Source organism: Lagenorhynchus albirostris, chromosome 3 (genome assembly GCF_949774975.1).
Source record: "Lagenorhynchus albirostris chromosome 3, mLagAlb1.1, whole genome shotgun sequence".
Lineage (NCBI taxonomy): Eukaryota > Metazoa > Chordata > Mammalia > Artiodactyla > Delphinidae > Lagenorhynchus > Lagenorhynchus albirostris.
This window is the reverse complement of record NC_083097.1, coordinates 40,840,654-40,864,019: the sequence shown is the minus strand read 5'-3', so window position 1 is coordinate 40,864,019 and position 23,366 is coordinate 40,840,654. Positions and strand designations below refer to the sequence as shown.

Below are 23,366 nucleotides of genomic sequence, written 5' to 3'. Positions count from 1 at the left end.
ACTACTAGCAGTGATATTTTTACTAACGTTGAATTCCAACCAAGTTTTCCTCCCAAGCAGCCTGATAAATAAAACAATCTTCCAGTGCAGAAACCCAATCAATATCACCTAAAGCCGTGGAAGGGGAGGGAGTGATTTAACCCTCCAGTAAAGACTGGAGTGATGGGCAAACAGGTAAAAAAATGGAGGGGTGCGGAAAGTGAGGAGAAAAATGAGTGAGACTCCGCCCCCTCTCTCTCTGGGGGTTCGGCTCTTAGCTCCGGAGACAGCCCCACTCCGCAGACCCCTCACAGCAGCAGTCCAAGTTTCCAAGAAACCAGAGGTACTCCTCCCCCCTCCCCGCATTCACGCCCCCGCTGGCCTGGCCAAGCTTCCCCAGGTCGCAGCTAGTCCCAAATCCGCCCGCCCTCTCCCGTGGAAAGGGTCAGCAGAGGACGTTTTCCCGAGGCCTTCTCCGGGACCCAGCAGCAGAGACCTCCGCAAAAGTGGAGAGACCCGAGAAGCTTGAAGAAGCCTCACAATGCTGTTACCTGGTAGGAACCTTGGAAACGGAAACGGCAGCTACAGCCGCTGCCCTTCTCCCCCGCAACGCTTGCCTCAGCGCCACTGACATTGAGACCGCTGCCATCTTGCTGCAGGCAAACACTAAGACGGATCACCGCAAGGGACAAACTTCCTTCGTTTTCAAGCCAATGGAACCGCAATGCAACGGAGTGGGTTTTTTTGGTTAATTTTATCCTTGTTTGGTGTTTTGTTAAATAATGGAGTTTAGAAAAGAGGTGAAACGTTTGGTTGAAAGAGATAAGAAGGAAAGTGGACGGAAGAAAAATGCAGAAGTGCATTAAGTGTAAAGATCGTCCTCAGAGTAAAATCCTTTTTTGTTGTTAAGGGCTGGTTACTTAGCAGTTAATGAAGAGACCAAAAGAAAACACTTGAAAGTTTAAACACCTGCAACTCATAATTTTTTCAAAGGACTCAATATTTAGGGCTGAGCCCACTGGAAGAGCCAGAGGGCTCGTTGGGTTCTTGAGAACCTTAAGTAGTACTTTTCCAAAGTGTTGCCAGATTAAGTTTGCAAGACCTCAGGAAAGGGCTGTATTCAGTTTGGTGTTCTGTAGTTGATAGTTATAATGATCATATTTTCCAAATGAAAAATCTAGACACATGACCTGGCAAAGGATTATTTTTTGACGTGTGTATTTATATGACAAACTAACGGAACATAATATTTTATATCACTCTTTTCCCAGTAAATCCTGAATGTGTGATCATAATCCATAGATACCAGACATATAAAACAAAAATTATCTTCTGAGGCGATTGTTGGAAACATGTTTGTATTGTGGGCTACTGACCTTAAGAACAATGATTAACTGTGGATTATAAAATGAAAAGCAGACTACTTTGTGGGGTTTGTTATTTAAAAGATTTTTTTTTAAAAAGAGTTAGAACGTTGCTGCTTTTAAAATTAAGCAAGTTAAAACATAACCTTTATTAAAAGAATAGGATTAACAGGAGGATGGGGAATGCCTTGGTTTTGCATTAAGGCCAATTAAAAGAAAACTCAATACATAGGGAAAAGGGGAAAAGAAAGAGGTTGAGCACCATAGCACCTAGCACCAAAGAGAGAGAAAGCCATGTCCAGGAAAAGAGGAAATGCACAGAAAGATGAAAGAAGAGATGTCTCAGAGGGAATTTTCTTTTAAACTTTTAATTTTGAAATAGATTTCACAGGAAGTTGCAAAAACAGTACAGGGAGATCTTGTGTACCTTTCACCCAGTTTCCCCCATTGATTACATCTTATATAATTGCTGTACAGTATCTAAGCTAGGAAACCGACACTGATATATAAAGTGTTTATATGGTCCTGTGTCATTCTATCACATGTGTCAATTCGTGAAACCACGAACACAATCGAGATACAGACCTATTCCATCACCACAAAAATTTTCCCTGGTGCTACTCTTTCACAGTAGTACCTACCTCCCAATCCCTGGCCACCACTACTGTTTCCATTTTTATAATTTTGTATTTCAAGAATGTTATATAATGGAATCTTGCAGTATATGACTTTTTGAAATTGGCTTCTTTCACTCAGCATAATGCCATTGAGATCCATCCAAGTTACTGCATTTAACAATAGTTCATCCCTTTTTATTGCTGAGTAGTGTTCCATGGTGTATTAGTCCAGATGCTGCCAAAAAACAAAACTAATAGTATATATATCTGGACTACCACAATTTGTTTAACCATCCACCTGTTGCAGAATATTTTGGTTGTTTCCCATTTGGGGCTATTACAAATAAAACTGCTATGAGCAATCATGTACAGGTTTTTGTGTGGACATAAATTTTCATTTCTCTGGGATAAATGCTCAAAACTGCAATGTATATTTAGTTTTTTAAGAAAACTGTTAAACTGTTTTCCAGAAAAGCTATACCAGTTTTCATCCCCACCAGCAATGTATGAGATCCAGTTTCTCCATATCCCTGCCAGCATTTGGTATTGTCACTATTTTTAATTTCAGTTCACCTAACATAAATAATAGGTGTGTAGTGATATGTCATCATGGTCTTAATTTGTATTCCTCTAATGGCTAATGATGTTGAATATCTTTTCATGTGCTTATTTGCCTTTATGAATATTCTATTCAGCTAAATATCTCATTTTGCCCATTTTCTAGTTGCATTATTTGTTTTTTACTGTTACATTTTGTCTTTATATATTCCAGATATGAGTCTTTCATCAGATATGTGGTCCACAAATATTTTTTCCTATCTGTAGCTTGTCTTTTCATCCTCTTTACAGGGTGTGTTGCTAAGTAAATGTTTTTAACGTTGATGAAGTCCAGTTTAGTCATTTTTAAACTTACGGATTATGCTTTCTTTTGCTTCCATGTTTTACTTATTTTTGTTGCATTATAATTAACATATAATATTATGTTAGTTTCAAGTGTGTAACAGTAATTCGATACTTTTGTACGTTATGAAATGATTATAGCAAGAAGACCTCTTAACATCTGTCACTGTACAAAGTTGTTAGAATATTATTGACCAAATTCCCTATGTGTACATTATATCCTGACTTAGTTATTTTATAGCTGGAAGTTTGTACCTCTTAATCCCCTTCACCTATTTTGTCTGTTCCCCCTCCCCACTCCCTTTTGGCAAGCACCAGTTTGTTCTCTGTATCTATGAGTCTGTTTTTATTTTGTTTTGTTTGTGCATTTGTTTTGTATTTTAGATTACACATGTAAGTGAAATCACATAGTATTTGTTTTTCTCTGTCTGACTTATTTCACTTAGCATAATACCCTCCAGGTCCATCCATGTTATTGCAAATGGCAAGATTTCATTATTGTTTATGGCTGAGTAATATTCCACTGTGTATATATAGACCACATCTTCTTTATCCATTCATCTATGGATGGCCACATAGGTTGCTTTCATGTCTTGCTTATTGTAAATCTTGCTGCAGTGAACATGGGGTGCATGTATCTTTTCAAATTAGCATTTTCTTTGGATAAATACCCAGAAGTTGAATTGCTGGATCATATGGTAGTTCTATTTTTAGTTTCTTGAGGAACCTCCATACTGTTTTCCGTGGCTTTCTAATTTACACTCCCACCAGCAGTGCACAAAGATTCCCTTTTCTTCGTACTCATGCCAACACGTTGTTTCTTGTTCTTTTGCATGGATTGTGCTTTTGGTGTCTTGTCTAGGTACTGTTCACCAACCCTAGGTCCTGAAGATTTTCTCCTATGTTTTCTTCTAAAGGTTTTTTAGCTTCACCTTTCACATTTAAGTCTATGATCCTCTCTGAGTTCGTTTTTGAGTTAAGTTTTTAGTTAATAAGGTGTGAATTTAGGTCAAAGTTCAGTTTTTTACCTGTGGATATCGAATTGTTTCAGCAATATATGTTGAAAAGACTGTTCTTCTCTCATCGAATTGCTTTTGTACCTTTGTCAAAAAATCAGTTGGCCAAGCTTATGTGTGGCTATTTCTGGGTTCTCTATTTGGGGGGATTTTAAGGCCAAGGTGGCTTTGATTTTAGATTAAATTTTTATAAATATGTTTTCTTTTTTAAGGAGAAACTTACGATCCGTCCGAATGTTCATAAGGACAACTTACTATAGTCCTGCTTCTAGTCCTATTGATAGAAAGCCAACCTCTCCACCTACCACCTACTCCAGTCCTTTCCTTCTATGAGCTTGCAGTCCTCAGCAAAACCCCACTGTCTGCGTTTTTTGCCTTTTTACTCAGCCCATGATCCAAAACCAGCATTGCCAATAATACACTCCTATAGAATCTCTGGTTTTACTGACCTGCTGCTGGATTCCCTCATCCGCCCATACATGAGTTCTTTCTGACCTCACATACAGGATATAAGTCTGAGAATGGAATAGAAATAACTGGCTGTGTGCATTTCTTTAAAACAATTTCACCTAAACCATAGACTACCACTAAGCTTAATAGAATGTCTAGGTCCAAATGCCATCTTATTATTGCAATAGGAGTATTAAAATATGAATTGATGGTAACTTTTGCTGGCATCTCATGCATGGTGACCAGAATTCTCCTGAGCTGCTCATCATTGCTACACAAAATAGCAACCTAAAACACTTGTTTTACTACCAGCGAGTACTCACTATCTAACCTTATCTGACTCCTCAATAGTTTGGCATAGCTTTTAACTCAATGTCTTTTACTTCATTTACCAAATGATATTCTGGGGAGAATACTAATTGTGGAAGACTTTAACAGATGCTTCTAAAAATTGATCCCATGCTATTAATATTCCAGACTTGGATATTCATAATATCTTTGGAGTCACTTTTATCCTCTGGCTTTATTGAGACATGACTGGCGTACAACATTGTATAAGTTCAAGGTATACGTTGTGACGATTCGATATACACATATATTGCAAAACAGTTACCACAATAGTGAATACGTGTATCACTTCACACGGTTACCCTTGTGTATGTGTGTGTGCTGAGAACTTTTAAGATCGTCTCTCTTAGCAACTTTCAAATATATAATACAATATCATTCATTATGGTCACAAGGCTGTACATTACATCCCCAGAACTTAATCATTTTATAACTGGAAGTTTACTTAGTACCCTTTGAATACCTTCATCCATTCCCACCCTCACCCCCATTCTCACCAGCCCCACCTTGCCCCAGGAAACCACCTATCTACTCTGTTTCTGAGTTCGGTTTTTTTGTTTTTTTTTTTATTATTTTTATCTTTTTTTTTCCTGCGCTGTGTGGGATCTTAGTTCCTGACCAGGGATCTGCCCCCTACCCCCTGCGTTGGGAACGTGGAGTCTTAACCACTGAACCACCAGGGAAGTCCCTTGTTTTTTTTAGATTTCACATATAAGTGATTTCATACAGTATATATCTTACTCCGTCTGACTTATTTCACATAGCATTATGCCCTCAAGTTTCATCCATGTTGTCACAAATGGCAATAAATTTAAAATTTTCTATCTTTTTATGGCTAAATAATATTCCATTGTGTATGTGTGTGTGTGTGTATCACATTTTCTTTATCCTTTCATTCATTGGTGAACACTTAGGTTGCTGCCATGTCATGGCTATTATAAATAATTCTGCAATAGATATGAGGGTGCAGATATCTCTCCAATATAGTGATTTCATTTGCTTCAGATATAGCCCAGAAGTGGAATTGCTGGATCATGTGGTAACATTGGAGGCATTCTTAATTCCTCTCTTTCTTTTACCTTTCAGCTCAATCTTTTTTTTATTAATTAATTAATTAATTTATTTATTTATTTTTGGCTGCATTGGGTCTTCGCTGCTGCACCTGGGCTTTCTCTAGTTGCGGCAAGCGGGGGCTACTCTTGTTGTGGAGCACAGGCTTCTCATCGCAGTGGCTTCTCTTGTTGCAGAGTACGGGCTCTAGGGCGTGCAGGCTCAGTACTTGTTGTGCATGGGCTTAGCTGCTTCGTGGCAACTAAGGGCTCGAACCCGTGTCCCCTATATTGGCAGGCAGATTCTTAACCACTGTGCCACCAGGGAAGTCTCTCAATCTTTAAAATGTATCCAGAATTGGACTATTTTTCCTTCCTCTACTATTAATACTCTGATCCAAGCCACCATCACCTCTTTCATGGATTCTTGCACAAGGCTTCTAATTGCTTCCACATAGCAATCAAAGCTATTGAAACAAAAGTCAAATCATGCCATTCTTCTGTTCAGAACCCTTCAGGAACTTCTTATCTCAATTAGAGTAAAAGCCAAGGCCTTATTATAACAGATAAAGCCCTGTATACTAGGAACCCTGAAGTCTCTCTAACCTCACTTCTTACTGCTGTCCCTTCACTCACTGCATTCTAGACCCATTGGTCTCCTTGATATTCTCAGAATACACCAGGCCCACTTCTATCTCAAGGCCTTTGTGCTTGCTGTTCTCTGTGGCTAGAATGCTGTTCCCTGTATCTGGAATAATCTTATCTCTCTCTTTCTATCACTCTCTCTCCCCTTCTTCACGTTTTTGCTCACATGTCACCTTCTCAGTGAGGTCCTTCCTGAGCACCCTGTCTAAACTTTTCACCCCACCCCAACGCTTTCTATATGTCTTCCCCACTTTATTTTTCCTCCTTAGCATTTTTGTAAGTTTCAGCACTTTATGAACTTCTTATAATAAATATGAATTATAAAATATGGGAGAAAATCCTCCAGTAAATAAAGTCAATCTCCTTCCACTTATGGTCACAAACTTTTTCTTACCTTCACAGTACTGTTTCTGGGAACAATTATTCTATTTCTGCAATTAATCAAATGAAGATATTTTTACTTAGCTTACAATAATTAGTGAACTATATAATTTTACTCTCCCTTGTACCTGGAGATCTGCAATGGCCCCTACTGGGTTACCACATTCATTCTGGCCTCCAATTTATATCCACTCTGGAAGTGAACACATGTCATGTCACCTGTATGAATCCAGTGGCTTACCATTGTCCTCAGGATAAAGACAAAATCCCTTCACCTGATCTGACAGGCTCCACATGGTCTGTCTCCCACCTTCCTTCCTCTCTAGCCCACTGACTGGCTTTCTGTAATGTCCCAGAGCCTTTCACAAATGGTCTCTTCCTTGCCTCTTCTCTAGTCATCCTCCTTGCCCTTCAGATCACAGCCTAAGAGTCACTCCCTGTGGTAGAAAATGTAGGTATCTTATAAGCATTTCCCACCTCCCCCTTCCTTGATGATAGAGCCTCATTCCTACTATAGAGACTAAAAAATGTTGTATACTTGCTTTCCCATCAACTTGAAGCTAGCACATGGACATGTCCAAGGCCAAGGGATCTGAAACTCCTTCTGGGAAAAAAAGGCTTCTGAAAAAAAGAGACACGCAATGGAAAAGGTCTCCTATCCTGCATTTGGATGCAGTTGAATGAGGACATAAAGCCTAGAGCTGTGGAATCTCAGCAAAAGGAGACAGATAAGAGCCTAGTCAACAAGAAAGGATGGAAGAGCAGAGAAAGGGAACAAGCCTAGGGCTTTAATGGCATTGTTTAGCTTCTGAATCAACACTGATCAAAACACCTCCAGTCTTCTTGTTATATGAAATAAAGTGGCTTAATTGTTTAAGCCTACATCTGTTAGATATCCTACAACCAAAAATATTGTTACTGATGCCCTTACACAAGAATTACTTCTCTGACTTCCGTCACCATGTCAATTCCTCTTTTTATAGACCCACCTAGCACCATATCTTTCTCCTTCAGAGCACCTCCCATGCTGTGATTTTTTTATTTTCCTTTTCTATCTAATGCATTTTTTAAAACATCTTTACTGGAATATAATTGCTTTACAGTGGTGTGTTAGTTTCTGCTGTATAACAAAGTGAATCACCTATACATATACATATATCCCCATTTCTCCTCCCTCTTGCGTCTCCCTCCCACTCTCCCTATCCCACCCCTCTAGGTGGACACAAAGCACCCAGCTGATCTCCCTGTGCTATGTGGCTGCTTCCCACTAGCTATCTATTTTACATTTGGTAGTGTATATATGTCCATATGCCATATATATGCCACTCTCTCACTTCGTCCCAGCTTACCTTTCCCCCTCCCTGTGTCCTCAAGTCCATTCTCTGTCTGCGTCTTTATTCCTGTCCTGTCGCTAGGTTCTTCAGAACCTTTTCTTTTTTTCCGTATATCTGTGTTAGCATACAGTATTTGTTTTTCTCTTTCTGACTTACTTCACTCTGTATGACAGTCTCTATGTCCATCCACCTCACTACAAATAACTCAATTTCGTTCCTTTTTATGGCTGACTAATATTCCATTGTATATATGTGCTGCATCTTCTTTATCCATTCATCTGTCGATGGACACTTAGGTTGCTTCCATGTCCTGGCTATTGTAAATAGACCTGCAATGAACATTGTGGTACATGACTCTTATTGAATTGTGGTTTTCTCAGGGTATATGCCCAGTAGTGGGATTGCTGTGTCATATGCTAGTTCTATTTTTAGTTTTTTAAGGAACTTCCATACTGTTCTCCATAGTGGTTGTATCAATTTACATTCCCACCAACAGTGCAAGAGGGTTCCCTTTTCTCCACACCCACTCCAACATTTATTGTTGTAGACTTTTTGATGATGGCCATTCTGACTGGTGTGAAGTGATACCTCATTGTAGTTTTGATTTGCATTTCTCTAATGGTTAGTGATGTTGAGCATCCTTTCATGTGTTTGTTGACAATCTGTATATCTTCTTTGGAGAAATGTCTGTTCAGGTCTTCTGCCCATTTTTGGATTGGATTGCATGCTGTGATTTTAATGCAATGTAATCATCTCTTTCTCTAGAATGTAAAGTAAGTTCTCTGAGGACAAGGGTCATATCTGTTTTTGCTAATCATTTTGCCCGTACCTAGCCTAGTTCCTGACACACAGTAGGACCCAAAGAAAGCATAGAATACATGAGTGAATGAGTGAATGAATGAATGAAAATAATTGGAACTTTAAAAATATCAAAAATCTAATAAATAAATAATAAATTTTAAAAATATATATCAAAAAAAAGAAAAAATATATATCAAAAATCAGGGGAGAGAGCCTTTTCTTTTTGCTATTTTTGTTCATAAAAAGCTTGTACAAATTGCTTTTAAGGGATTTTTCACTCAGGTCTACAGATCTTATTGGTTTCTAATATTTCACCTTTGATCAAGTGCCATTTCCTGAAGACCTTCGTGGGATGTTAGGGGTCGGGGCCCAGTGTTGCTGGCAAAAGACTTGAAACCATAAATCTACCATTTATTAGGCTTGCATTTAAAAAAAGAATTTTAATAACCCCTTTCATTTCCTTATTTCTCACATTTCAAATACAGGATATAGGTCTGAGCTTGGAACACAAATAATTTGCTGTGTGCATTTATTTTTTTAACAATCTCACCCAAACCATAGGTTCTACCACTAGGCTTAATAAATATCTAGGTCCAAATACTGTTTTATTACTTCAAATAGGAGTATTAAAATATGAATTGATTTTACTTTTTGCTTGCATTTCAAGCATGGTGGCCAAAAGAAACATTTAGTTTAGTCTTTCTGAGGCCATGTGAAATTTACAGTGGATCTGAAGTTGTCTGGTTTTAATTTTTTCCCTTTACACATGGGTCTTCAATAAAGCATCCAGAAGAAACTAAATTAAAACCAGACATTTCTATCAGAAGTTTCACATGCAATCACTATAGACATGAAAAAATTCCACCATCATTTATTGGCTACAAACTAATATTTTAAATCACATTTTATTTCTCACTGCTAATTTAATTGAAATCTTGAATTAATACCTTATCATCTTATAAAATTATTATGACATCTGGCAGGGTTGCTGAGGCTTTGGCACCAAATGAAATAATTTCTACCTATAGTGAAGAAATACCACTTGAAATTATTTTTGGAAATCAAAGGGTACAAACAATCAAAATGCAAAAAAACTGGAGGAATTTTCCCATATAAATTTGATCACATGTCTCTTCACAATCTGGAGTTCCAATCCTAAATTTTCAACTGTTTATGGGTCATTCTCAAACTTAACATGAAGAAAACCAAACAAATTATATTTCTTCCCTTTCTTTCACCTAGAGCAAATCTGTCTGCCCCATCCAGTATTCTCTGTCTTGGCAAAATACTCCTATCTTTCCTCCAATATAGGATGTCATCAACTGTAAAATGTATCGTTATTTTCTGTACTATTAAGTACAAAAAAATGCAACAATTAAACCATGACACAATACCAACTATATTATATATCCTGATGTCAGAGAGGTAAAATGTGGGGAAATGCAAATTTTAGAAGCAAAGAAATATAGTAATCGCCTAACCTATTTCCTCCTCTTTTTCATTAGTAATAGAAGCCATTATTTATTGGTCTCTGGAATAAAGATTTTATTTTATTGCTAGGAATGACCATGTAACAAGTTCTGACCAAAGAAACGTAAGAAAAAAGTATCATGTGACAATTTCTGGGTAACCTCCTTTAAACATAGATAGTAGTTGTACCTCTTTGCCCCACCCTCCCCCTTTTTCTTTATTTCTTCTATCGTCCTGCTATGTAGATGCAAATGTGAAGACTCAGACCATGGAAACAAGAGCCCTATGGTGAGCAAATAATGAGGTGGAAGGAACCTGGATACTCCAACCATCCTTTGATTCCATAAGAACTGCCGATCCATTGATCCTATCACCACTCCCTTGATCGTGGCTCTCCCCCCTTATCCAGATTAAGTTCCACGGCCAATTATTATGACCATTTTCTTGCTTACACTCACAACTGCCTTGCCCCTCTCTATTTCTTATACTCAGCAAAACTGCCACCTAAGTTAAATTCACCTGTCTTTCTATCCTGCCCCTGCACACAACTGAACACAACTGGGGAAAAGCACCAACCTATACTGATTTGTCTCACTTTATCACAAACCTCAAGTTGGCTCTTAATGTTACTTGCCAATCATATTAAACTTTCCTATGTTCTATATTCATGTATTCTTAACCCATTTACTCTTTTACACCTTATTCTTTCTCCTCAAACCTCTGTTAACTCTTCTCCTATCCTCACTTCTTGCTGGTGACTTTCCTGCTTCACTGAGAAATTTCATTAATCAGAAGAGCCATTCTCCAGATATCCATCAACATATCACTTATCAGCAGCTGCACCTACATACTCTGCCTTCCCTTGGTTATCATAGATGAACTATCCCTGCCCCTATCTAAAGGTGATCCTTGACTTGTGCACTAGATCCATCCTGAATCATCTACCTGAGGACATTGCCCCAGTAATTCTGTCTCTTCTCTTCTACACCATAAATATTTCACTATATCCTAGAACATCCTTCTCAGTTCACAAGCATGTTGTTATTTCTCCCATTTTCAAAAACAACACTTATCTTGACTCAATTTATCCCACCAACTATTGCCACATCTCTGAAACAATTTTCTAAATAGTTGTCTCTACACACTGTCTGCAGTTCTCCTATTCTCCCAATGCTTTGATTCCACTAAAACTGTTCTTTCAAAATCACCAATATCCTCCATGTTGCTAAGGCCAATTATCAATTCTCAGACTTCATGTCATTTGACACAATTGATTTCTCATTTCTCAATACACTTGCTTCACTTGCTTTCCAGGACACCACACTGTCCTGGTTTTCCTTCCACTTCATTTATATGCTCTTTCTCAGGCTCCAGTTCCTGATTCCTCCTTCTCTCCCAAACTTGTTAATGTTTGGGGTGTTCTAGGACTCAATCCTCGGTCTTCTCTTCTTCTCCCTTGACAACCTCATTCAGTCCCATAGCTTTTAAATGTCATCTATTTACCAATAGCTCCCAAACCTTTATCTCCAGCTTAGTCTTTTATCATGAATTAAAGATTTGTATTTCCACTTATTTACTTGATTTTCTCACTTAGGTGTTTAATAGATATCACCAGCTAAAAATGTCCAAAACTGAATTCTTGATCTCCCCCCCAAATCTGATAGCCTTCCCCATCCTAACTAATGGCAACCTTATCCTTTTAGTTGTTCAAGCTAAAAACTATGGAGTTATTCTTAACTCCCTTCTCTCTCTTTGGAACACTAGTTCTGAAACATCTTGGAATCTTTCTGAAAGATGATTCCATACTACAGAGTGGCCACAAAGTCCCTCTACATGAGATTCAACAACAGCTGAACAACTGTTCAATGTCCATTGACATTGGAAGAGGTCCAGAAGAACCTAAGGAAAATAAATTTGTGTAGCTATTAGAGAAACACAGGCAGATAACTTCTCACTGCCATGCCAGAAGACTTCTGGTCGCTTTGTATATCACTAGCTAGACATTGCAACATCATTACAGTCCTTCTTCACTCCTCTCTTTCTCTCTCATCCTAATAAATTCCTTTGGCTCTGCCTTCAAAGTATAACTATAATATAATCACTTCTCACTACCTCTATTGCTAGCTCACAGGTCCAAGCTACCATCATCTCTTGCCTAGAATGCTGCTAGAGTCTTTGAGCATGACTTCCTTTTGTCTCTGTCCCCTATAGTATATTCTCAACACAGTTGCCACAATGGTCCTTTTAAAATATCAGGCAATTCATGATACGCCCTTGATCGAAACCCTCCATCAGAGATGATCGGGCTCCATTACCTCTCCTACCTCACCTACTAGTATTCTCTCTTTCACTCTGCTCTTTTCTTCAACATACCAGGCATTTTCTCACCATAGGACCTTTGCGTTGATTGTTCCTTCTGCCTGGAATTCACTCCCCCCGCACCGCCACATATCAACATGGCTAACTCCCTCCTCTCATAAGTCTTTGATCAAATGTCACCTTTCAAGGAGGTTTTCCTTGACATACATATCAGTCAATGTCCTGCCAGGAAAACAGAAACCACTGTTTCAAACAGAGGAAATTTAATTCAGGGAATTGTTTACACAGGTGATGGAATTGCTGAGGAGCCAAACAAGGGAGATTATGAGACAACTCAGATATCAGAATCAGCAGGAGCTGCTGTCACCCCTAGGGCTAAGGACCACAGGGAGTAAGTGGTGTGACCAGAGCTCCAAAGCTGGGGTGATCCATGGGCTTTGAAACCATAGCAAGGGAGGCTGAGTAGGAGCTGGGACCAGGGAGGGATAGATAATCCAACGGGAACTGGAACAGAATGATGGAAAAAGTGCCAGACATCACCCCCCAAGCTGGAGAAGGGAGGCAGATAAATATCCAACTTGCCCTCCAGTCTGCCAGTACCTCCCATTAACTGAACCCACCTGGAAGCTCGAAGTCAAGAGAACCCCGGAGAGGTTGTTCCTTATGAAATGGCAGAGCAGGGAAGTCAAGGAAGAAATCTAAGAGAAGCTGGAAAAAGTTCAGCATACCACACTTCTAAAATTTCAAGATCCCAAACCCCGCATCTACCACACACTCCCCCTTACCCTGCTCTATGGTCTTGTCTATCAGGATTCCTAGTTGGAAGCAACAGAAACCTATTGTGACTTTAGAAGAGGAAATTGTTGAAAACATATGGGGTAGCAGATAGAATCACAGGAGGCCTGGAGAACTGAGCTCAATTAAAAGGGGGCAGTAGCACAGGAAACTAGGCAGAAAGCAGGACCAAAGAAAAACATGCCGCAGAAACTAGCCCGCTGAGGACCCTACCATGGCCATGATAGATACAGATGCACAGCTGTTTTGTATATCACTGGAGACTAGATCCCACTGCTGGAACCATGGCCACTGCTGTTCATGAAAACTGGGTATCCCTGCCATTAGTACTGCCACCTGTCTCCGTAATGGATTCTCCACTGCCCTGGGCTCTTGGTATCAATGACTTCCTCTCCAAAATCCAGGGCAAATGTGTCTGAATACCTGAATCTGAGTCACATGCTTATATCCTAGCTGCACAGAGGGCTGGGAAAGGTTATGTGTTATTTTCAGATTTCTTGGTGAAAGGCAGTCTCCACCTTTCATCAATATTCAGAAGGTAGTAATTTCCCAAACATACAAAGGAGATTTACAGCCTGGGCAGCCAAAAATATTATAAGCATTCATTGTATCTTTGTATGTATCCAAAACTACTGTGAATTTTCTCTCTTGGATACCCTTTATACTATCTTATCCTTTTAGAAATGTCTAGTGCAAACTTCAAGATCCAACTTAGTTTCTTTTTTCATTTGAAGTCACCCCTCCCCCCACCATGCAAAGCGTAGATATCAGTCTTTATGCCACTACTCTACCTTGTACAAATTTCTGCTATGGCACTATTAAAACTTAAAAAGTAAAATCTTACAAACCTACTATGTACTGGATAATGTGCTAAGTGCTTTACATGTTTCATTTAATCTTAATCAGCCCTATGAAGTACTACATTTTCTTTCTGTTGCATGTGAGAATATTGCACTTTACAGAGGAAAAAGTAATTTGCACAACCTAGATACTACTAGAAAGTGACAAAAACAACATATGAAGCCTAGTCCATCACATCTCAGAATCTAAATTCCTTTTTTTTAACATCTTTATCTTTTTTTTTTTTTTTTTTTTTTTTTGCGGTACGCGGGCCTACCACTGCCGTGGCCTCTCCCGTTGCGGAGCACAGGCTCCGGACGTGCAGGCTCAGCCGCCATAGCTCACGGGCCCAGCCGCTCCGCGGCACGTGGGATTCTCCCGGACCGGGGCACGAACCCGTGTCCCCTGCATCGGCAGGCAGACTCCCAACCACTGCGCCACCAGGGAAGCCCCTAACATCTTTATTGGAGTATAATTGCTTTACAATGTTGTGTTAGTTGCTGCTATATAACCAAGTGAATCAGCTATACGCATACATATATCCCCATATCTCCTCCCTCTTGCGTCTCCCTCACACCCTCCCTATCCCTCCCCTCCAGGTGGATACAAAGGACCAAGCTGATCTCCCTGTGCTATGTGGCTGCTTCCCACTAGCTATCTATTTTACATTTGGTAGTGTATATATGTCCATGCCACTCTCTCACTTCATCCCAGCTTACCTTTCCCCCTCCCTGTGTCCTGAAGTCCATTCTCTACATCTGCGTCTTTATTCCTGTCCTGTCGCTAGGTTCTTCAGAACCAAGTTTTTTTTTTTAGATTCCATATATATGTGTTAGCATACGGTATTTGTCTTTCTCTTTCTGACTTACTTCACTCAATATGACAAACTCTAGGTCCATCCACCTCACTACAAATAACTCGGTTTCATTTCTTTTTATGGCTGAGTAATGTTCCATTGTATATATGTGCCACATCTTCTTTATCCATGCATCTGTCGATGGACACTTAGGTTGCTTCCATGTCCTGGCTATTGTAAATAGACCTGCAATGAACATTGTGGTACATGACTCTTATTGAATTATGGTTTTCTCAGGGTATATGCCCAGTAGTGGGATTGCTGGGTCATATGGTAGTTCTATATTTAGTTTTTTAAGGAAATTTTAAGGTGTGTTTCTCCTTGGATTTATCCTGTATGGGATTCTCTGCACTTCCTGGACTTGATTATTTCCTTTCCTGTATTAGGGAGGTTTTCAACTATAATCTCTTCAAATATTTTCTCAGTCCCTTTCTTTTCTCTTCTTCTTCTGGGATCCCTATAATTCAAATGTTGGTGCATTTAATGTTGTCCCAGAGGTCTCTGAGACTGTCCTCAATTCTTTTCATTCTTTTTTCTTTATTCTGCTCTGTGGTAGTTATTTCCACTATTTTGTCTTCCAGGTCACTTATCCGTTCTTCTGCCTCAGTTATTCTGCTATTGATTCCTTCTAGAGAATTTTTAATTTCATTTTTTGTGATGTTCATCATTGTTTGTTTGCTCTTTAGTTCTTCAAGGTCCTTGTTAAACATTTCTTGTATTTTCTCCATTCTATTTCCAAGATTTTGGATCATCTTTACTATTGTTATTCTGAATTCTTTTTGAGGTGGCCTGCCTATTTCCTCTTCATTTGTTTTTTCTGGTGCGTTTTTACTTTGCTCCTTCATGTGCTATTTTTCTCTGTCTTCTCATTTTGCTTAACTTACTGGGGTCTCCTTTTCTAAGGTTGCAGGTTTGTAGTTCCCGTTGTTTTTGGTGTCTGCCCCCAGTGGGTAAGGTTGGTTCAGTGGGTTGTGTAGGCTTCCTGGTAGAGGGGACTGGTGCTTGTGTTCTGGTGGATGAGGCTGGATCTTGTCTTTCTGGTGGGCAGGACCATGTCCACTGATGTGTTTTGGGGTGTCTGTGAACTTATTATGATTTTAGGCAGCCTCTCTGCTAATGGGTAGGGTTGTGTTCCTGTCTTGCTAGTTGTTTGGCATAGGGTATCCAGCACTGTAGCTTGCTGGTCGTTGAGTGGAGCTAGGTCTATGCGTTGAGATGGAGATCTCTGGGAGAGCTTTCACCGTCTAATATTACATGTGGCCGGGAGGTGTCTGGTGGACCAGTGTCCTGAACTTGGCTCTCCCACCTCAGAGGCTCAGGCCTGACACCCAGCTGTAGGACTCTGTCCTGACCCAAGACCCTGTCAGCCACAAGGCTAGGTATGTGGGGAGTTTCTTGACTTTTGGGAAGTCTGAAATCTTTTGTCAGCGTTCAGTAGGTGTTCTGTAGGAATTGTTCCACATGTAGATGTATTTTTGATGTATTTGTGGAGAGGAAGGTGATCTCCATATCTTACTCCTCCGCCATCTTGAAGATCTCTTTCAGAATCTAAATTTTTAACCATACAAGAGATATACTGCTTTTAAAAAGTGTGCACATAGAACCAAGAGTGGCAAAATGTTGCTAATTGTAGAAACTGGCTAATGATTACATGGGAATTTATTATACTACCCTGATATTTAAAAAACATTAAAACCCATAAACACACGTCCTACTCAATTTTTTTTTCTGGAGTATTTTAAAACAAATCTTGGACATCCCATCATCTATTTTATTTATTAATCAACAGAAGTTTATAGAGTTCACACTACAATCCCACCATTAAAATGATTCAGTTATGCTCAATTCTTACTTAGTATTTTCCTAGTACCAAATTCCTATGAAAGAAGAATCAGATTGGTCCATCTTGGGTCAGATCTCCACCCCTGCCAATCAGCTGGACTGGGTGGCCATGTTACATGGACTAGAGATGGCTGCCTATGCCCATCCCTTCAGAAGAGCCAAATTCTAAAGGAAAGTGTGTGAGCCAGGTAGATATCCCAACTTTTCCCTAAGAAATATAGGCTTTATTTTCCTCCTGAACCCATAAAATAAAATAAAAACTTAAAAATATATTTTTACAATAAATACAATTCATTTTCTTGATCATAAATAAGGCTGACTGTATAGTAATTTGTGAATCAAATAGCATTTATCTCTGGTACATTTAATTTCCTTGTGTTAGTTAAAATAATGCTGACTGCTTTAACAAATAAACCCTAAGTTCTCAGAAGCTCATCAAAATAAAAGTTTATTTCTCACATATCAGTAAAATACGGTGTTCCCAGTCAGACCAGGGACCCAGGCTCCACTCTTCTCAAGATCCGTAGGGAAATTTGCCTTCAATAGGTGGATGAGAAAAGATACCATGCAGATAATGTGGAAAGTTTTTAATGGATCAGACTTGGAAGTGGCATACAGCACTTTTCCCACATTCCATTGACCATAATTCAGTCATACAGTTACACTTAACTGCAAGGGGAATTCTGGGAATAGTATCATATCTATGTACTCTGAAGGAAAAGGAAATGGACTTTGGTTAACACATAAATGTCTCTAACCCAGTCTGCTTTTCTTTTTCTTTTTTTTTTTTTTAATTTGCCAGAGTTCCCTGTATGTTTTTTCTTTTTATTTATTTATTTATTTGCTGCGTTGGGTCTTCGTTGCTGCGCATGGGCTTTCTCTAGTTGTGCAAGCAGGGGCTACTGTTCGTTGAGGTGTGCGGGCTTCTCACTGCGGTGGCTCCTCTTGCGTGGAGCACGGGCTCTAGGCGCGCCAGCTTCACTAGTTACAACACTGCAGGCTCAGTAGTTGTGGCACACGGGCTGTGTTGCTCCGCAGCATGTGGGATCTACCCGGACCAGGGATCAAACCCGTGTCCCCTGCATTGGCAGGCGATTCTCAACCACTGCGCCACCAGGGAAGCCCCCCAGTCTGCTCTTCTGATCACCAAATATCTATTCTCCATAGATACATCTGAAGTATGCCCTTCTTGGGAACTGCCCAGTTTTTACTGCTTGCTCTCAACGTGCAAGTTTGGGCTTTTAATTGTGTTTGATAGTTCAATTCCTTCAAAATCATAGTAGATTTCTGATTGATGTATTTTTAGTTCCATGTCAGTAACCACACCTAAGGGTCCTTCCTAGACATAACTCTCAAGCCTCATTTATTTTTTGCCTCCTTGCCTCTTATGATAAATACTGTTTCAGTTAAATGCAGCTACTGAGTGACCCAACCTGGTTCCTTGTGGAGCAGAGATAATACATCCATCCCTCTGAGCTATTTCACAATTGCACAATCATGAGTAGGTAAATGGTTGTGTTTTAATCAACTAATTTTGGGATTGTTACACAGCAGTAGATAACTACATAATGCAATGCCTTTTTTTTCTCTTATCTAGCCAGCTACCTTCAGGGCACCTGAACTTTGGTTAGGAAGGCTACATCTGTAATCTTATTTTTGCCAAAATGAGTCATAATAATAGTATTAATATTTAGGCAGAAACAAGAGGCATAAAACATGACTATCCTGGGAAAACTGGAACATACAGTTGCTGTGTAGCCCTTTTTTGCCGAAAACTTTTTTTTCAGTCTTTTTTCCTATTCCATAGGATTTAGAAGCAGTTGACTTTTCCAATTCTTCGAGGAACTAAGTTTCTGCACTGTCTTTCTTCCCTTTCATCTCTGTTTGGAAACTGTGATTTTTTTCCCCTGAGTACATCAGTTTCTTGTGATAGCTTGCTGAAAGCAGTTATCTCTGCTTTTTCCAGTCACTTCCACAGGTTCAGAGGTTATATGGTCTTCCTCTTGTAATAGGGAAGAACTTTTTGTATTCTATTACAAGTTAATCACTAAATGGATGTTGCCTATAAGCTTGAATTATACATAATGGCCCATCTCTGGGAACCCTGCCTCCCAGGTAATGAACATTAAGCTAAAATACCTTTGTTTATTTCACAGGAAACATCTTGACCAAACCCACCTGTGAATGACTACAGGGAGGAAGAAATTAACATATACCCTCCAGAGGCAGACCAGAACCAGGAAATGTTTGACTTTACACCTTCCCTTTTAGTATAAAAGAAGCCTGAATTCTAACTCAGGCAAGATGTTTCTTTGTGGCACGAGTCCATCCTCTTTTTGGTTTGCTGTCTTTCCAAATAAAGTTGTTATTCCTTGCCCTAACAACTCATCTCTCGATGTACTGGCCTGACATGTGGGGAGCGGTAACACTTTAAACTATCACTGAAGACAGTTTTATCATATGTTTTGCTTCTAGGCATTATGATTCTCTATCTTTCCAGCCTCCGATATCAGTTTCCTTACTGCTTGATGCTCAACCACTAAACCAATGTCACAAATGTGGAGTTGTCATTTTCAGCTGTACTCCACTTCCAGTATGAAAAGTGCAATGGCTTAAAAAACAATACTTACTTCTTTATTGAAAACAATAAATATTTCTTCATATATTTATTTCTAACTCATGTAAAGTTCAATAAAAGTATTCTTGATTGGTGTGGAGTTTTCCTGTAAGCAGTGTTTCTAGAATGGAGGCTAGTTCTATCTTGTGGGTCTGCCCTCTTCATCATAAGTTTTCAACGTCACCATGCTCTGAGTCAGGCCTGCAGGTGGAGAAAGGGTATAAAAGATCATTTGTGGGAGACTTTCATGGGTCAGGCCTGGCAGTGAAGCACATCCTATTAGCTGAATACATCCTACAGCTGAAACACAGTCAAATAATTACACCTAACTGCAAGGGAGGCAGGGATGTATGGCCTAGCTTTGTGCCCTAGGGGAAAAAAAGTTTTTTGAAAAGCCAGGCTGTCTCTGCTATACCAGTTCAGAGTGACAAGATATTCATAGTTTTCAGTTTTTCACCCTTTAGAAATAAAGGCAAATGTGTGGATAATGTATAGGTCAATAATCTAAAACACGTTGTACATTGGACTTCGGCAGTTTATTTTCTCTCTGCATTTGAATATGTATGTGGCTGATATTCTTGGAATGCCCCTCTAATCAAATAACATGCACTACATAGATTTCATTCTTGCAAGGCCAAGAAACTGATCAGTTTTGTTATCTAGTCTCCCCCGTTCAGCTCTTCCTCTGGAACTATTGAAAGACAAATCTACAGCATACCATCTTTCAAATCTTCTTTGGAGCTAAATGTGGTATTTCAATAAACTTCCTTATTGGTTTGCAGGCTAACTGTTGAGTAAGCATAAGACATAATAAAATAAGTAGCTAGTCAGTATAGAATCAGAAATCATCTGGTCCACTGTTTAATTTTCAGATGATTATTTTGTGTTTATTCTACCATCCTCTCTGTGGGTGTTGGCAGTTAATAAGCATGAAAAGAATATTTTCAAGAAATTTCAGTGCTGGGCAATAGAGAGTTGACTAAACAAAATAAAATAAGATCTATAAACATTTTTATAGTTAATTCAGTTTTGAAAAATTGCTTTCAAATTCTGTCACCATTATTTGTAGAATTTTTTAAATGGAGATGATAAAAGCTGTCAACAGTTTTCCAAACAGATTAGACTTGTCTTTTTAAACTCTTAAAATCTAATCATGAGCGAATCTAGCGATTTTATTTGCTGAGTCTTCTTTTTTTCTCATTGCTCGGGAGTTTCACTAGGACTATACCTCCCTTCAGGCATTAAAGAATTGGGCAAGAGGAGTCAATAGATTATATTACCAGAAGGAATATTAATTTCTGGAAGACAGCAAGATTCCAAAGCTTGCCTTGAAATCATCAGTTAGTCACGTGGCCCAATTGCAACAATTGAGGAAAGCAGGATGGAGCTATCCCATGCCACTAAAAGGCTTAGCATACTAATGGCCCTTTGACACTACCAGCCATTCAGAAATCAGACTTTGTCATGCTGAAGAATAGACCACTCACCCCCAACAGGAAGCATTGGGGAGGCAAACGTGACAGTAATTCCCTGTCAGATAAAACTGAGGTATTGTTTTGGATCCCATCATATGTGAAAGGAATTACCCAGTCATAAATTTAAAATTTTCTTTCTTTACCTGTTAGTCACTCTGTATTAGAGTTAAGTATCTGTGACAGGTTAAGGTTAACAATTTTGAGAATCTAGGTGTTTTTGAACAGGTTGTGGAAATTGGGATATGGCCACTGCTGTATTTTGATAATCTAAGTATTGCTAAAGATTACACATGCAGCTATCAAAGAGAAAAACTAAGCAAGGCTCAAATATTTTCTATCTTTTCTTAGCTAGAAGACATAACGTAGTGAGAGAAAATAAAGCAAAGTAGAGAATAATCTGCTTTAGAGTTATTTTTCTCTGTATTTACATAGCTTTAAATGACCTCGTATTAACATGCAACAAAACACTAGAAACAATTCAAAGGAAAGCCAACATAAAACCCCAGTAATGGTCCATGGAATCTTGGGGAGGTGGGGAACTCACACATTAACACATCAAAACTAATTTGAAGAGGATTTAATTGATCCGTGGGCTGTCAAAGGAAGACTTCAGCTTGTAAATTACAAGTGGTTGTCTGCTCATTACATTTTTTCTTTAGAAAATACGGTAGAGAGATGTAATCTTAGTGTTTTATCTGTTTATATTTATTTATTATTTCCCACCTTAACTATGTGTTCGGCACCTTATTTTGCCCAGTTATCTTTTGTTTGAATCATTTTTCAAAGGGGGAAATATTTATTTCAGGGAGATTGTCTCTTGTTCCATGAAAGAGGAAAAAACAGGTTCAAATCAGGGAGGCTTCATCAAAGAGAGTTGTAATCCCTATTGTGTCTGTGTATTCTTCCCATCAGTTTAGAGAATGTGATAAATATCTCTTTGAATCAAGCGTTGGCATTTACTTTTCCTGGCTCCAATGATTTAAATGTGGTGCAAAAATAAGATATTCAGATACAGTAATTTACTCATTGAGTTTCTTTTTAATGTAAAAAACTACTTGTAGCTCTTTTTAAAATGCCCCTTTTTGTAGAAGTAGATTTTTTTTTCTGTAACTTTTATTTTATAACACTATGTTTTGGAGGTAAAAGGAAAATAAAATAAGATCATTCTTTGTGACCCAACACGTTTCACTGAACCCAAGAAATGAATAATTGCAAAAGAAAAAGAAGCCTTTTAAGTTTCATTTAACATTGAAAACCGTCCCAGACCTTGTCAGCTCCAGCAACATTCTCTTGCAAAAAGACATTATTTTAAAGTTTTGAACAGGAACTGGTTTATAACAACATAGAATTTATTTTTCTTGATTACTCAATTACCAAAAATTCCGAAAAGATTAATTTTTAAATTGTAATTTGGTTGTCCTGATCTTCTTGCCAAGCTTCCACATGGTTTTAATTTCATCAGTTGGTATCTTTATTACTCCATGCCTCCCTCTTATTGAGATACACTGGGTAATTATATTTTTCCTTTATAAACAAGAAGAGTGATAAATAAATTTGGAAATATTAATGCTTATCAACAGTTTTTCTTAAGTTCAAGGATTGTCAGAACAGTTTTCTTAAGAGAGAAAAATACCACATTTTAAACGATAACATTATTATCCAGAGGATAGATACGTACTATAAATTTTCTTTTGTTGTCCTGGAAGAGGAGAAAAAAACAGTTTATTTTAAAATTAAATTTGACATTGTGAGTGGCTTCTGAACATCTGGGGCTTATTCATTTTCTAATAAGCATCTGTAAACATTTTAAATTTTACAAAACGTATGTAGTAAAGGTATACTATTGTCAGAATATTAATAAGATTATTACACACATAAAACCTTTTGAAATAAAATCTTTATTTTAGCTTTATCCGATTTTTTGATGTGCTGATATGAGTACTTAGTAAATATGTCTTACTTTATTACCAGTCCATAGTTTACTTTTTTAAATACTATTTTAGTTTTTAGGACTTGAAATTTAAAGAGAACTGGTAAAATGAACGTTTTTTAAAGTAACAGTACGATCCAATGCGTCCTATGACATTTGCGTCACGTGTTTTCTTCGGCGTTCTGTGATTTCCATCAAGTGCTGAGACACCCTGCGCAAAGTTGGAGGCTTATTTCGCAAGAGCAGCTGGTCTGTCAGTGATACTGATTATAGGAACTGAGCGCTTTCTAGACTGAATTCCTCTCTGCTGGGATGTTACTCCTCCCCCGCACACTCAG

General features: G+C 38.6%; 1 protein-coding gene across 4 annotated transcripts in view; it reads right to left on the bottom strand.

Annotated features, from left to right (window-relative positions):
- NDUFS4 (NADH:ubiquinone oxidoreductase subunit S4) overlaps positions 1-646 on the bottom strand; it is a 123,207-nt gene extending 122,561 nt beyond the window's left edge. For all 4 annotated transcript variants that reach the window (XR_009539475.1, XM_060142946.1, XM_060142945.1 and 1 more), the window contains exon 1: positions 531-646. Coding sequence is in view for 3 of the 4 variants with exons in the window: in XM_060142946.1 (XP_059998929.1) it covers positions 531-628 (98 nt within the window). In the remaining variant the exon portion in view is untranslated. The remainder of the gene's footprint in view (positions 1-530) is intronic.
- Between the last annotated feature and the right edge of the window lie 22,720 nt (positions 647-23,366).